At 37.6% G+C, this 15,848-nt stretch overlaps 2 protein-coding genes across 2 annotated transcripts; both read right to left on the bottom strand.

Annotated features, from left to right (window-relative positions):
- Nucleotides 1–358: 358 nt before the first annotated feature.
- On the bottom strand, nucleotides 359–2,099 carry EV154DRAFT_587193 (uncharacterized protein; the record flags this gene model as incomplete). Its single annotated transcript, XM_051606800.1, has 4 exons — nucleotides 359–1,027; nucleotides 1,090–1,569; nucleotides 1,630–1,837; nucleotides 2,013–2,099. The coding sequence occupies 4 exons, from the start codon at nucleotides 2,097–2,099 to the stop codon at nucleotides 492–494; spliced, it is 1,311 nt and encodes a 436-aa protein (XP_051458348.1). The 3' UTR covers nucleotides 359–491.
- A 3,086-nt stretch (nucleotides 2,100–5,185) lies between these two features.
- EV154DRAFT_587189 (uncharacterized protein) lies at nucleotides 5,186–5,653 on the bottom strand (the record flags this gene model as incomplete). Its single annotated transcript, XM_051606799.1, has 1 exon — nucleotides 5,186–5,653. The coding sequence occupies one exon, from the start codon at nucleotides 5,651–5,653 to the stop codon at nucleotides 5,324–5,326; it is 330 nt and encodes a 109-aa protein (XP_051458347.1). The 3' UTR covers nucleotides 5,186–5,323.
- Nucleotides 5,654–15,848: the final 10,195 nt, after the last annotated feature.

The following is a 15,848-nucleotide window of genomic DNA, read 5'->3' as shown; positions in this document are numbered from 1 at the left end:
TCCCCTTATTCAATGGCCATCCCGCGCATGATGAGGCAGAGCAAAAAAAAATTGTCGTCTTTGATGCAAAGGACCTTGTGTCTACTATTGGGTTGGTGAATGGGGTCGACAGGTCTAACAAAAAATATGTAATAAACACTGGTAGGGCTTTCGAAGTCGATAAGAGTAGTATTACCAGCAGTGTTGGAAAATCATTAAAACCCACAGTCACATGTCCCCTTTTCTCATTTTACTTACGTAATCTGAAGTTGTCTTTTTCTTACCCTGGCTATCATCCCCATAAACATTTTTTTTCTTTAAAAAATCACGTTTATCTATTAACATGGTATTGCTACATCTATTTATTTATGTATAGGTTGTTTTTATAGAGATTTGAAAATTTGGCTTTGCGATCAGCGATCAAAAAATCAAAAATATCGGAGATATCGATATTTTCGATTTTTTGAGCGATATCGCCAATATCGATCAAAAAAAACATTTTGATTGCTGATTTATTTTAGGGTGACATGTTTAAAATTCTTATCTAAATTAGCCAACTTGACTGTAGCAACAACATCTGCATTAAACTTCGCAACACCGGCAGCGACGGAAAGCCTCTTTTTCATGACAGTGTCATTAGGAGTTGAGATAAAGGCGGATGTCATTCGAGGACCTGAGAAGTCAACGTAGGCGTGTGAGTGACCAGGTAAGCGGAGGGATGAGACCATTGCACATACGCCGGGTGTTGAAGGTGACAAAGTTGAAATGGACTTGGGCAGGCGGATCTCGTCAGTATTGGTGTCGATGAGAATCTTGTGGCGCTTAAGATCCGGATAACCAAAAATTACTTCATGTGCCAAGTTGGGAACAACATGACAAGCAACTGATACCCGAGTATTACCCATCATGGCTTTGACATAGGTAACACCGAGAGAGGAAACGTTTTTGTTATCGGTGGTTGTAAAAGCGGCAGCTTTTGACGTATCGTATTGAAGACCAAGACCAGAAGCGATAGTAGCAGGAACAGCTGAAATGCTGGCACCAGCATCTACGAGGGCTTAAACCAAATTGCCTTTATAGTCAGACGGACCCGAGGTGTAGAGCAAGAACCACTACTGAGATCGACATTGTTGCATTCCTGGACTGGGTCAATGCTCTGGATAGCGGCTGTATGTTGAGTCCCAATGGTATCATATTTCAAAGGGATGGCAGCATATTCGATGGTTTTTGCAGCAGACATACTATGCACCTGTCTGAATTGGGTGGATTCAGGGTTTTGAGAGCATTTCTTGGTAGGATGTCCCACTTTCTTGCAGATACCACAGATAGGTTGACCATCGGAGGCCCAAAGACGCATCGGATCGGACTTCTCACGGGTTTTCTTGTGTTGAAATTTACCCGAGCGGGAGGACGAATGAGAGTGGGAGCTGGTGTTAAGAGCATCGATTTCCATTGGATCGACGTTCTCATAGGTGGTATTGCTTGTGACAGAAGTGGGTTGAATGGCTGAACTAGAATAAATTGACAAATTGGCAAAGGCGGATTCCAATAGTGTTTCATCCAAAGACAGAGATTCTTCGATAGCGATTGCTCATTTGGCAATGGATTCCCAAGAAAGCTTGTTAGCGATGTTCGGCAAAATCATGTTACGGATTTTTGACGACATGACTCGAAGGTAGATGATACGTAACGTAGGAGCATCGAGAGTATGTGTAGAGTCAAATTCCAACACAATGGATTCGAACATAACCGAGAAGCGGCGAGAGGGTAAGCTGCCCTGGCGAAGAGATTTCCGACGACGACGAAGTAAGAGCTTGCACTTTTTGGGTGGAGTACCGTAGGTGTTGATGAGGGCAACCTTGAGAGAACCCCAAGTAGCAGCAGATAGACTCCGAGATAATCAGATTGGAAATTTCTGCAGGCAAGTACTTACCGATTTATGTCAGTTTTTGGTCGTCAGTAAGTGCCAGACGCTTGCAATTGAGATCATATTGGTTAAGCCAGTTGCTGATGTTCTCCTGAGGATCGTAGACGGGAGAAATCACAGAGTCGGTGAGGCGACGTTCAGACAAAAGTTGTCCGAGAAGCTGAGTTAAAAGAGTAGAAATTGTAGCAGACATTATAGAGATAATCACAGAGATTCAGTGTGGTTGAGCGAAGTGAGGTAAACACAGAGTTTTGACAGAATAAAATATAGGGCGCAGGAAAAGAGCAGCTACTCCACCATAAAATAAGTTAGAGAAGTCGGCCTTTAGAAGTTGATCAGACAGAGATAAATTAGAGTCCGAGTAGCTTAAGCCACAGATTATTTATTCAAGTAAAAGATAATTGTTTATTGATTAAATCTAGATAGAAGAATATATATACTAAATATTCTGGATAAACTATTTGTATAATATATCTTGCAAAGATACGAACGTAGTAATTCGTGTTTTTCTTAAACTAGTAATGTCGAGGAAAGAAGTTGTTTTCTATTGTGGTTATACTTTGAATGTCCGATGCTGGACTCAGAAAAACATTATTGTGACTACTACAGTAGTCGCTAGCTTTAAGGGTGACCAAATATTTCGGAAATCTCACCCTCAAATAGAAAATACCCTTAAATCGAAAAGCGTGACTATTTTAAACAGACGTCACAAAGCCATTTTTAACCTTGAAATATGATCATTACTGCGAAATATTTATTTTTATTCGGACATTAAATAAATTTGATCAAAAAGCTAGAAAAAAGTCAAAATACACTGTCAAATCGTTCGATTTAAGGGTCTGGAGAATTGGAATCTTACCCTTAAATAGAATAGTGGTTTACTGGTGTTAATGCGGGGGACGGAAGCTGTTTTTCCAAAATCCACCCTTAAATAAAAAATACCCTTAAATCGAACACTCTTAAATCGAGCGACTACTGTAATAACCTCATATAAAAGCAGAAATTAACTATTCAACTAGACGGATCCTTATTGTCTTTTATTATTCATAAAAAAACAATAAAGTTATCAAAAGTTTCATTTTATTTCTTGACCGATATTTATCACACCTTTCGAGAAAAACTGTTCTATTTGAGATGTAAACGTCACATTTTACTCTTTTTCATCATCAACTTCATACACCCCTTTTTGTTGTTTTCTGACTTCACCCCTTTATAAATACTTGTGAAAGTATAATTCTCTTATTTTTCTTTTTCCTTTTTTTCTTTATTCCATTTTCTCAATTAACCAACAATACACTTTTGGTAGGTTTTCTATTAGCCTATTGTCCTTTATATTTCTTAACAAATAATTGTAATTGGTCTTTTTTTACTGTTTTAAATAAAGTCACATTTCATTCTTGGTGCCTTCTATCAGAAGATTAGCGTTGGAAATCAGTATACAGTAGGTGGATTAATCGTCCGGATGTTCTTAGAAAAATGACAAAAAGAACGATATCTAAAGACCCAATTATTCAAATGACAAAAACGTTATATGGTTAAAAAGATACAATTGTACTGTGTAACGCACTATATTTTTTATTATTATGTGAAATCTGAGATTAAATTTATAAGTATTTAAATTACACTACATCATCCGGACAATTAATCCGGGTATAAAATGACCAGTTTAGTAGTTTGTATGACCACCATTGGCTTTAATAACCGCCTCAATTCTTGCTGGCATGCTATCTATGTATCTCTGGCAGTCTTCCTTTGTAATGATATTCCACTGTTCTTCGACTTTTTCCCATAGTTCATGAACACCTTTTGCTTTTGATGTATACGAGCTCAACTTCAATTTTAGGTGGTGCCAGACGTGCTCGATTGGATTTAAGTCGGGACTCTGAGGTGGCCAGCTATAAGTCCAGTCCGTATTAAAGTTGTTGTCTTTAAACCACTGCTTTGTTAGCTTAGAAGTGTGCTTCGGGTCCTTGTCCTGCTGAAAATATATTTTTTTAGGGTCATAACCGTACCAGTCAAGCGTGTCCTTCATTGTTGTTTCCAGGATATTAATGTAATCATCTTTTTTCATGGTGCCATCAAATATCTGGCAAGCATAACCAGGTCCATAGTAAGTTATACATCCCCACATCATTAAATTCCCACCTCCATGCTTCACTGTAAGATTTAGATGATGAAACTGTAACTTGTCGTCCGGTCTTTTCCAGCAGTACTTAACGCCATCGGATCCCCAAATGTTTATTTTAGTCTCATCAGAGAAAACTACACGTTTCCAATCATCTTTGGTCCAACTACGATGTGCTTTAGCCCAATCCAGTCTCTGTTTCCGTTGATGTGGCTAAGAAAAGGTTTTTTCTTTTTAACAGCCGCTTCAAAACCGATCGATTCCAGTAGTTTTAGACATGCAGAGTATCCGATTTTGACTCCTAGATCATTGAGATACTTTTCGACCTCTTTTCCTGTTTTGAGATCACCGAGTACAACCTTCTTTCGAATGGCATTTCGAGTTGTCTCCTTGACTATGCGATGACGACCTGATGCCGAATGTGACATGTCAGGGAAAAACTTTCGTTTGTAGTCCGAAATCGTGGACTTTTTAACACCTGGCACACGTTCCATTATTTTTGAGTACGAAAAACCCGATTTCAAGAGGTTTTTAATACTGTTTTGTTTTTCAATTGAGAGCGATTTCATTAGTTCTTGCAGAATTGTAGAGAAGAAGAATAAGGAAAGCAAATAAATTTTATGAATAGAAAGACTTCTTGTATTGTATAAGCCATCTTTATATACAAGAAAAAATATGTTTTTGTGATTGTGTATTTCCAATTTCGAGAACTTTCTGGACAATTCACGTATTTTCTAGAACCCGAATAAATTGTCCGGATGGGGTCCGCTTTTTTTAACACTCAGTGAGGAAACCAAATATAACTGGACTGTCCTGTAATTATAGTCACACATACAGAAACATCTGGTCTTGTCCACGGCCAAACGCTTGCCCCAATAGAAAACGTGACGGTTAAAGTATAATTGATTAAGGGCCCTCACAAGCAACAAAATTATTTTTTTAAAGATCCCGATTAAGGACTTTATTATTTTTTTTTTTTTTTGTGAAAGGTTACTTCAGACTTCCAAAAGAAAGCTTGTTCCAAAATCCATGACGTTGCTTTTTAATGACCCTTTTTGAACGATTAAAATATAAAGTTCACTCAAAATGCTAACCTATCTGTTATATTTTTCAAGGACTCTATTGTTTCGATATACTTTTTATTTCTAGAGAAGACAAAATGAACCTATCTCAAATTGTTACAGTAGTTGCTGAATCGCAATAAATTTTATTTGGACTTGATGATGATATGAATATGATTATGGAATCAGACATTTCTACACTTTACCGACAACAAAGTCTCCACTACAGTTTTATTGCATTCTCGATGTTGCCTGTTCCATCAGATCGTGAAACTCCCAGTGTTGAAGAGGTGCACTACCAGTAGAATTAGCATCGTCTCGTCTGGTTCTGAACGTATCACAGAGGCGAATCCACTTGTTATTCATCGCTGCAAAGTCCCTTCTACCGTTGATAGCGTCACTGGCATTAAAAGCATCTTCCGTTGCCTTGTTCAAATTCAGCTTTGCTTCAGGTGAGCGAATAACACCCACGTTTACAACGTAATCGGAAAACAACTCGATCAAAACGTTGGTGCTTGCTGAATCCCATATGACGATGGTAGTGTACTTTTGGAAAGGCATTTTGTTAAATAAAATTTGATACTTAAGAATTGGGAAAGAAAAATGAAGAGGATCACAAAAACAACTCTTTTATCAAAAAAAAAAAAAAAAAACAAAAACATTGGTGAGTTCAGTAGCCCAATTTGGCTGATTTTTCATCTGATAGAAGGATTCTGGGGTCGTTGGATTTTAATCCTTTATTGGGATATTTCGAAAATTTTGGCACTGGAGAAAATTCGATGTTATTGTTAATCGCCTATATATATCCATTTAATTTTTTATTCATCTATTTGGCAAAATTGTAATCTTTCACAAAAAAAAATAAAAAAAATAAATAATAATAAAGTCCTAAATCGGGATCTTTAAAAAAATAATTTTGTTGCTTGTGAGGGCCCTAAGGCCGTTCCCAAGCAAAACTTTTTTCACGTTTTGGGAGCAAAAGTATTTCGCTCAAAATAGTAACTTAAAGTTTAAAAAAACATTTTACCAGCCAAAATGTATGAGGGGGTTGGGCAATTTACAAATTAGTAATTTATACCCCCCTAGGGGGGGGGGGTATAAATTACAAAAAAGTAAAAACATGTATGACATGACGTAAAAATTTGATATTGAAATACTAAGATGACCCGACTGCTTCAAGATATAAAAATCCACAATCGCTTATTCTTCCTTTTATTTTTCTCATAAAATTTCATTTTTTTATTTACCTTCCCTAACAATGTTCAGCGTTTTTTCATTTGGTGACACTCCCAGTTCTCAAGGAAGACGTGGTCCTTCATGGTCATCTTCAGAAACAATGTTGCTTATCAAATGCTATGCCATTTACTTACCTACTCTTGAAAGTTCCGGAAGCGACTTCGATACTGGAGAAGCTTACCGTAATTTGAAAAAAGTGTATGATGAAAAAGCTCAACATGCCAATGTTCCGCCCCGCAAGTTAGAGCCTATCAAGAGTAAATGGAAGAGTCTTGTTGAGAATTACAAGAAAGAATTCACCAGACGATCAACTACTGGAGAATCTGGCTTCGCCCCTGATGAGATATATGACAAGTTGGATAAAATACTTCAGGATTATCCTACAATTAGACCACCCCATATTTACTCCTCTCAAACGAGACGCTTTACGGATAATACAGCTCCACCACCTGTACCTGTTCCCAGTGCAGAAGCAAACCCTTTGCCCTCCTCTTCCTCTTCCCATCCATCATCATCAACTTTTGAGCATGTTCGACCTTGCATGTCCGAGGAACTAGAACCTCCCACTAGTAGAAGAAGAACCGTTCCACCTCAATCGTCTCCCCCTCGTCAAACAACACCTTCATATCAACCACCATCACCCTCCTTTTATCGCCAACCACCACCTTCATTTCGACAACCATCACCCTCTCCTCCCCCCAGCAAGAACCAACACCTCGTCCACGCCAAGAGCCGACACTTAGACCTCGTCAAAAGTCAACACCTAGACCTCGCCAACCACCTAACCAACCGGTACCTCCTCGCCCACGACAGGTAAACTTAACCCCGGAACAGTTAGGTTGGGAAGCAGTTCAAAATCGTGTAAACGATAGGGCGCTTGACCGTCATGAAAGAATGTTGAGGGAGTACATGGAGACGCATATTGCTAGCAACAACGCCAATGCTAATAATATGATAGCTGAAATGCGGGAGAGCTATGCCATATACCGAAGATCAGTAGCTCAGATGAGTGAACTATTAGCTTTGTTAGCTCATCAAATGCGTAATAATCAATAAATAATTGTTAGTAAATATTTTTCTTTATTGTGAAAACCATCTGTTCAATTGCTGTCTTCTGGATCGTCCTGCAGCTAAATATCCACCATTGTTACCCTCTCTATCATTTTCATTACTATTACCACTTTCCTGAACAACATCATTATCATCATCTACTTCATCCGGAGGGAAGTCAGGATCATTGATATTTATACAGAAGTTATGAAGGATACATGTTGCAGTAATCACTTGACATATATCCTTTGTTTTTCTGATATAAAGATGCTTACTGATAAATCTCCAACGTGCTGCAAGTCTCCCAAATGCTCACTCAATTGTCATTCTGGCCGAAGAGTGTACCTTGTTGAATTTTCTTTTTGATATAGCTTCGGCAGATTCTCCTCTAACTTCCGTTGTTGGGTAAGGAACAATGATGTTGGGACATAGAGGGTATGCCGAATCTACATATGTGACAATAAACATTGATAAGTATAAATTTAATCCACTAATAAGATAAGCACTTACCAGCAAGAATATATACATTAGATAAAAAATATCTATTTGGATTATTTAAGAATTCAGTATAAACCTCAGTCCATCGAAACGCTGCAGCATCGTGAGTACGGCCTATCTAATTATCAGACCACACACTCTAAAAATGTTCCGAAATAGCTTTTTTGTACCTGAATCTCCAACACGTACGTACGTAAAACGCCCTCTATCGTCGCAGATAGCCGTCAATTTCATAGAGAAATTTCCCTTTCTATTTCTCCACTGTTCCTTGTGATGCTTTCTAGCTTCGATCACAACATTTTTACCATCCAAGGCACCTATGACGTTAGGCAAACGAGGGATAGCTCCAGGTCTATTACCATGTGGCCACTCAAAGCCATTTTGAATAGCATTGACTCTGTCATTTTCCAAGGGCCAGCTGATCAAATCGCCATAAACATCTTCAACAGCTGTTAAAAACCGTCTAAAAAAATTCATGTAACTTCCATGTGAAACACCCCAAGCCATCTGAAAAGTTCTATATCCAAGATGACAGTTGGCCAAGCGCCATATAGCACAGGATACTTGTACGTAAACTGGCAAAGCGTTGTGTGCTCTTAGATCAAAAGCAGGGTGGTTGCTCAGATCATTAACAAGCCTTTCAAAGGACGCGCGATCCATTCTTTACATGGCTCGAAAACTGGTACGTGGATTATTGTCGTCGAGTAAATGTGGATGGGTTATTGTGCAGTAATGGTAGTTGGTAAACGTTACGCCCTCCGCAGATGTCACCGTACGGGTGGTCTGTCTACAAGTAATGAGAAAGAGCAAAGCCTCGAAGAAAGAAGGAATGTTGAAAAAATACGTTGAGTGATAGAGATAACCCTCTTGGATTATGTTGAATCGTAACTGACTTTGCTGCCAAAACATCGAAACTATTTGTTGTTGTCGTGTTCTTATATCTTTCATTTGTTTGCGTAAGGTCAAAATGGCGATCAAGGTATTTGTTTGCGTAGGTGTAAGCATTATAAAATTAGTATTTAAGCAAAAGCAAAAAAAATGAAATAAAAAAAAATATAACGGAAAGTCAAAGGGAAACTGAGGATAGTAAACTTGAAAAGTTCCAAAATGATGTCATACGCTAGTATATATATAGGGGGGACCAAACTTTATTACAAATTGAGCGATTTGCTTTTGAAAATACAGTTTGCGTGGGAACGGCCTAATTTCTACAATGAATGGAGGTCTAGGAGATGAGAAACGTTTCGTGGTAGAAGCTTCTATGGTTAACACACAGAATGAAACACATTCCACAGGTGCCAATATTAGCACTATCACTAGCAGTGAAGCTGAAAAACGCGCTCTAAAAATTGTCAAGGCTCCTCCTATCAGCATCATTTATGGTAGCTCATCGAAAGGTGTATCTCACCAGGCAGTTTGGTTACCTTGCTCAATTAAGGGTCAAGATCATGGAGGGTTTTATGTTCAAGTTGAAAGCGACAAAACATCACCACAATCTTTGGAATGGACTGGTTGTTGAAACAACAGGTGTTAATTGATCGAATCTATAAGCAACTTATCCCGCGATCATGGATATCTGTTTCTGACTAAAAAGTCCATATGTGTCAAGCCACGTCAAATGAGACACAAATGAAATTACTCCAGTGTATACCAAACGAAATAGTAGAGATTTTACTAATCTATCCAAAAATTTATAATACATCCGAGTTGCAAACTATAACCAACGCGCCGATCGCTCATCGTATTGATACTGGCAACAGTCAACCGGCACCGCTCGATGGGTCTAGATCATCAACAAAAGGAAGACGCGGTAATTGACGAGGAAGTAGAGAAAATGCTTGCAAGGGGTGTTATTCAACTAAGTGACTCACCATGGTGCACGAACCCAATTGTCGTACCCAAGCCGGATGGTAGTAGTCCTTTCTGTACAAATTTTTGTCCTTTGAATGCTGTAACCAGAAAGACAAGTACCCTTTGGAACGTATGGACAGTTTGATTGAGCTTTCAGAATCCGAATGTTATAGGAGCATTGATCTAAAGAGTGCATATCGGCAAATACCAATTCATGAAGATGACAAATGCAAAACCGCTTTTCGTACGAGGAAAGGCTTGTATGAGTATAATATTTTGGCCTTGGGGTTGTCAAACGCGCCGAGTTCGTTTTCACGATTTTGAAACTCGCTGTTACGATCTGTCTCATCATACACTGTGATTTATCTCGATGATATTTTATGTTACGCGACAACAAGAGAAGAAAATATCAATCAAGTTCGGGAGGTGTTGCGAATAATTAATCATTGGAACCTAAGAATTAATGCCGGTAAATGTGAATTTTTAAAACAAGAGGTTATGTTTCTAGGCTTTATTGTTTCAGGTACAGGTGTTAAGTCCAATCCAATCAAAACATTGCCTATACGTAATTGGGCAGCTCCTACCAACGATCAACAATTACAGCAGTTTTTAGGAACGTGTACGTTTCACCACAAGTTTGTCGCAAATCTAGCAACGATTGCTGCACCGTTATATCAATTGCTCAAAAAGGAGGTTGAATGGAATTGGAATACCGAACGCCGACAATCACTTGAATTATTACGCGAACGTCTAGTTACTTTACTTGAATTAGCATGTTCTCAACCTGATTTGCATAATGACTTACATTGCGACAGTAGCAATTACGTGTGTGGTGCGGTGTTGGTCCAACAAGGTCGGCCGATTGACTTCGCAAGTCGTACGTATACCAAAGCCCAGCTTAATTACAATACCACGGAAAAGGAATATCTTGTAGTCGCTTGGGTATTACGGTATTGTCATTGTTATGCTCACGGTGCTACTCTGATTATTTACACACATCACTCGGCCCTAAAATCATTACTCGCTACAAAAGATCCAAATGGAAGGATAGCTCGTTTGATCGTCGAAATATGGTCATATGAGTTTACCATATTACATCGCAAGGGGGTTGACAATGTATGTGCAGATGCAATGAGTCGGCTAACAGGAATTGACGGAAAACAAAAGACAGGAACTGACGGAAAATTAACAGCAGGAATTGACGGAACAAAGGGTAACATAGATAAAGTGATGAGTCAGAATTCAAAAGTTTTATCACCAGCTGAAGAACTGATAAATGCACAACAATTGGACCCTAAAATTCAAGAAATTACTACCAGTGGTGCTTAAAAGCCGTTTGTGATGAAAGAAGGCATTCTTTGCCACGACAATAATGGTCAAGTATTCCTCGTAATTCCGAAGTCCCTTAAGAGAAACTTTTTATATGCGATCCACAACCACCCAACAGGTGGTCATTTGGGAAGAGACAAAACTTATGAGAAAGCCAAACAGAATGGCTGATGGTGGAATCGAAGAAACGATGTGCTGGACTATGTCAAGAACGGTATGGATTGTAAAAAGAACAAAACACCAACGCACAAGTATCAGAAGTTAACGAGTATAGAAGTTGGATATCCAGCCAACACCTGGGCAGCAGATAAAGCATTTTTACCACTTTCTCATTGTGGAAAACGATAATTTCTAGTGCTCATAGATTATTTTACTAAGTGGACCGTCACTGCCGTCTTACCATCCTTTGATACAGACAAGTTTGCTAATGCGATGATATTCAGCATCATCTTGGTGTTTGGTTGCCCAGCAAAATTCATCACCGACACCGTTAAAAACTCCGTCTCGTAAGCCCTGAAGGTTATCTGCCTGCGTTTGGGAATAAAGAAGCGGGAAACTAGCGTTGAACATCGGCAGTCAGATGGCCTTGTCGAAAGAATGAACCGAACGGTCAAGTCAGCATTATCAATTTATTTCCAAGAAGATCCGAAGACGTGCGACGATTATCTTCCTTTCGTCACTTTTGGAATAAATACCAGCAAGGAAGCTTCCACTGGTTATTCACCCTATGAGGTTATGTTTGGTCGTCAAGCTGTTCTGCCATCTTTAAATGCATTACCTGATATTCAACAATTTAGCAATTACAACACCAACACCTGGATGGCATACATCAAACATTACATTTCTATTCTCCACAACAATGTCAAAAACAACATCCAACAAAGTTAAATCAATCAGCAAAAATACTACAACAAAAATCAGAAGGAGAAGGAAAAATTCCAGGTGGGTGATAAAGTCCTTAAGATCAAAATGAAAGAACAATGGAAATTTGGAGAACCAAAGTTTACTGGTCCTTGGATAATTAAGAAAGTAACCAGCAAAAACAATAATTCCTTTTCGTTGGAGCTGATTGATAATTCGAACAACTAAAGAAATACTATCGAAACCACAACAGCAAATATAAAAGACATATACAAAGTCTGAAATCAACTATTATAAATATCTCATATTATCCCTATTATTATTATTATTGCGAGGTTTTTTCAAATCGAAAATCCGTTACGGTAAAACTTTTGAACTTCACTATGGTTCGGTACGCTGCGCTTTTTAAAAACCTCGTGTTGCCGCACGCCTATATAAATGATTAAGGAATAAAAGTTATTTAAAGTGCTCACGGTACCCATTTGCGCGTTTTAAAAAGTATTTTCGCACTTCTATATCTCAATTTGCGCATTTCTTGAAATCAATTTGCGTCATTCTGGATTTCATTTTGCGTTTTAAAAAATTACTGTTTGCGCAGTTTCTTGACCAAACTGCGTTTTCTTTTTTAAAAACATTTAACATGTATTCAATCACTGGTGTCGTGTTTGAGTACGATTCACTAAACAATAATTATGCAAATCGTTTAAATAAATAAACGGTGAAATTAAAACAACCTTTGATGTTGCATATCAGCATACGCTTGTATACTGCTATACAACTTCTCCTACTTCGAGTACATACTTCTATATAAAAGATTGCATGATTGGCCTAAATAAGATGTACGAATGACAGTTGGATACAGAATGCCCTACCACTGAGTTACGATATCACCGATCGAGAAGAGAAGCTTCTCAGATCAATCAAGAATTATAAGAAAGAGAAACTTAAAATTAATAGTTCTCTCAATGGATTAGCTACCCAGAGAGAGAATAGAACAGCTATTAATATAATTGGTTCATTTACTTCTATATTGATATAATTATACTGCTGATAAAGAGTATAAAAAAGTAGTGTATGAATTAATGGATACCTAGCTTCTACAACCAAATATACAAATATCGATAAGACATTTTATATTTGGGATCATATTTTATTCGTTACGAAGATAATGAATAAATGATCAACTATTATGTTGTATTGCTAATTACACTTGACAAACAAGTATGCATCTTTTACAGTAACCGTTGCATGATCTGATAAATAAGTGTCTCGTAATACTAAAGATTTATGAGAATACTCATGCTCCCAATCCACTGATATGGGACAACGTTAACTGGAAACAATTTTAGCGAGTAGTATCCATTTAACCCAAGGCGGGAAACAAAGTATAGATCTATTCCAAAACCAGAAAGGTTGACTCATCATTAAAACGCCGGGGAGTTGTGCAATATAAAAAGGATAGATTATTTCATAGCAGTAGAGTTCTTGTAGTCTATTTTTACCTCTATTAAAAATATACTTTTATCTCATTACTTTTCTATGTAATATTTTGTCAAATACCACAAAGTGTTGTAATTCGGTTTGGGCCTTTTCCTATTCATGTGATTATTCTTGACTGGTACAAATCTCCTTTTCTGGTTCTTGGTCTTATTAAGCCTAAGTTCGATTTCTAGAGGTATGTCTACGTCAAGGTTCAGACTTCGGGTCGGACTAAATCGGCTAGTCACGTGATTCTCTGAGGCATCAGATCCATCGACATTCACGGGCTTGACAAAAATGTCAGTACCAGAATGGTAGAGATGCCTACGTTGAAAGTACCAAGCAGTCCGCCCGGACCATTCCGGTAGATACCGACATCGACATGGATATTCCGGTAGAACTCCGAATCAGGCTAAAGACGACCAAACATCAGAAGAGAAAGTTCGTACCACTTACTAAAAATAATACAAGATCAAAGAAGTGGAGACAATAATAACACCACTTTTATTTAATAAATATCATACCACTCGGGATTACAGGATGACATCCAAAACCCAGAATAGAATTAAATAGAATAGACTTAATTTTTTGGGTTGTGTAACGCCTAATTCACCTTAAATTTTACAGCTTAAATATTTGAAGTTAATTCGACCCCCCTACGCCCCCTAATTAAAAAAAATTAACCAAAAAGTCATATTACTATTAAGTAATTCGTTTCTGATAAACGCTAATAACATTCAGATAATAAATATGAGATCTATGGATAATATGTATCAAAACAGTTTATTTATTTGGCTCTTTTACGCTTCTGAGAACCGTCTTTTTTGCCCTTTCAGAAGAAGTAACAGTGAGTTGCTACTGTGCATATAAAAATGATGGGTTGTAGTGCGAATGGAAGGAGCATCATTGATAATAGTTAAACTATCTTGGTTACCGGTGTCTGGATGTATTCAGACATCATTATCATCTGATAATGTAGCTGTTTAGGTAAAGTTCTGTATGTATGGTACAGGTCAAAAAAGTTAATTCTATTTTCAGTGTTTTTAAACAAAAGTAAAATTAACTCGGAAAATCAAATTTCCGAAGTTCATGAAAAATACAACAAAGAAAATAATCTATAAGACTAATTATTAACCGGTTTGCAAAATAACTTGTTTTTATTAAATATGAAAATAAAGAGTTCTTTTATACACATTGAACATAACCATAACTGTAAACGGGAAAACTACCATCGTGGGTAGATTTCATTATAAATCATCCAGGCTGTCAATATCCCGCAAGGTACATCAAGGATAATAAAAGTAACAGTCCATAACAGGGAAATTCCCCTTAGTGCTACGTGAATTTTAGATGAGCAGCAGACATATGTCAAAAAATGAAAGATGATAAATTACTTCAATCGCCGGAGTATACCAATACAGTGGTGTATATACTCCTCGAATACAACAGTTCATTCTATTCTATTTAATTGTATTTTGTGTATTGGAAGCCATACACGATCTCTTCATCATAAATATTAAACAGGTGCTCAAATTATCAATACATCACCTGTTCATACAATTACTATGTTCATTATCACACTATCAATTATCTCAAGTATAAATAACCAACATGTATCATTAATGATTCATTATCCTTTATTTGACATTAAATACTTCTTTGACTATTCATTATAATTAAGCAATGAGAGTTGAATTGTAATATACATTGAAACATACAAAAACAGCTACATACGGCGCTCAGACGAAAATCTTGTTATTTTATTTAAGATAATAGATGGAGGGATTAGCGATCTAAAAGTAAAAAAATAAAGAAAATTGATGGACTATCCATAGTTATATGTCTAATTTTCGAGTACAGGGTGAAAATTTTACATTAAAAAATCTTTTGTGTGACAAACAATTGAAAATATAAAAAAGGAAAAGGCGGAGTAAAGTAGCACAGGCTTAATAACTAGTTGCATTGATCTGAAGGAACGATCAACGGATGGGAACTTTGATGATCACTTACCACCGTGACGACGCGACAGAAAACAAGCAACTAGTGTTCAGCGAGGGTAGTTGAACCAAGAAAAACCAGGATCTGGATCTTCTGGAATGTTTGATAGTGGGTGACACAGCGTGTCAATCATCCAAAGCAAGGATAATAGTTTCGGCCAAAAGGCGGGAGGCTTGTTTTTTTTATTGGCGGGTAAAGAATTTAGAGCGAAATCAAAACGATGAAAATCAGGAGGAGAGACAGGAAGAGAATCGATTAAGTCGGCGTCAATAGCACGACAAGTCAAAAAGTAATCACGAGTTGTGATTTGACCCAAGTCAGCACAAGGACACTCGTTTCTTTCCATAGCAGTAAATCGACCAAGACGCCATCGTACCAAACGACTACGAGCGGAATTATTTATAGGGATGTAGAGGATGGAATCAGGAACAGAGGTGCATAGGCGACAAGGGCG

This window comes from Mucor mucedo (assembly GCF_025094135.1).
Source record: "Mucor mucedo strain NRRL 3635 chromosome Unknown EV154scaffold_38, whole genome shotgun sequence".
In the NCBI taxonomy this organism is placed as follows: domain Eukaryota; kingdom Fungi; phylum Mucoromycota; class Mucoromycetes; order Mucorales; family Mucoraceae; genus Mucor; species Mucor mucedo.
Note: the sequence above shows the minus strand (reverse complement) of the source record. Positions and strands in the feature narration are given on the sequence as shown.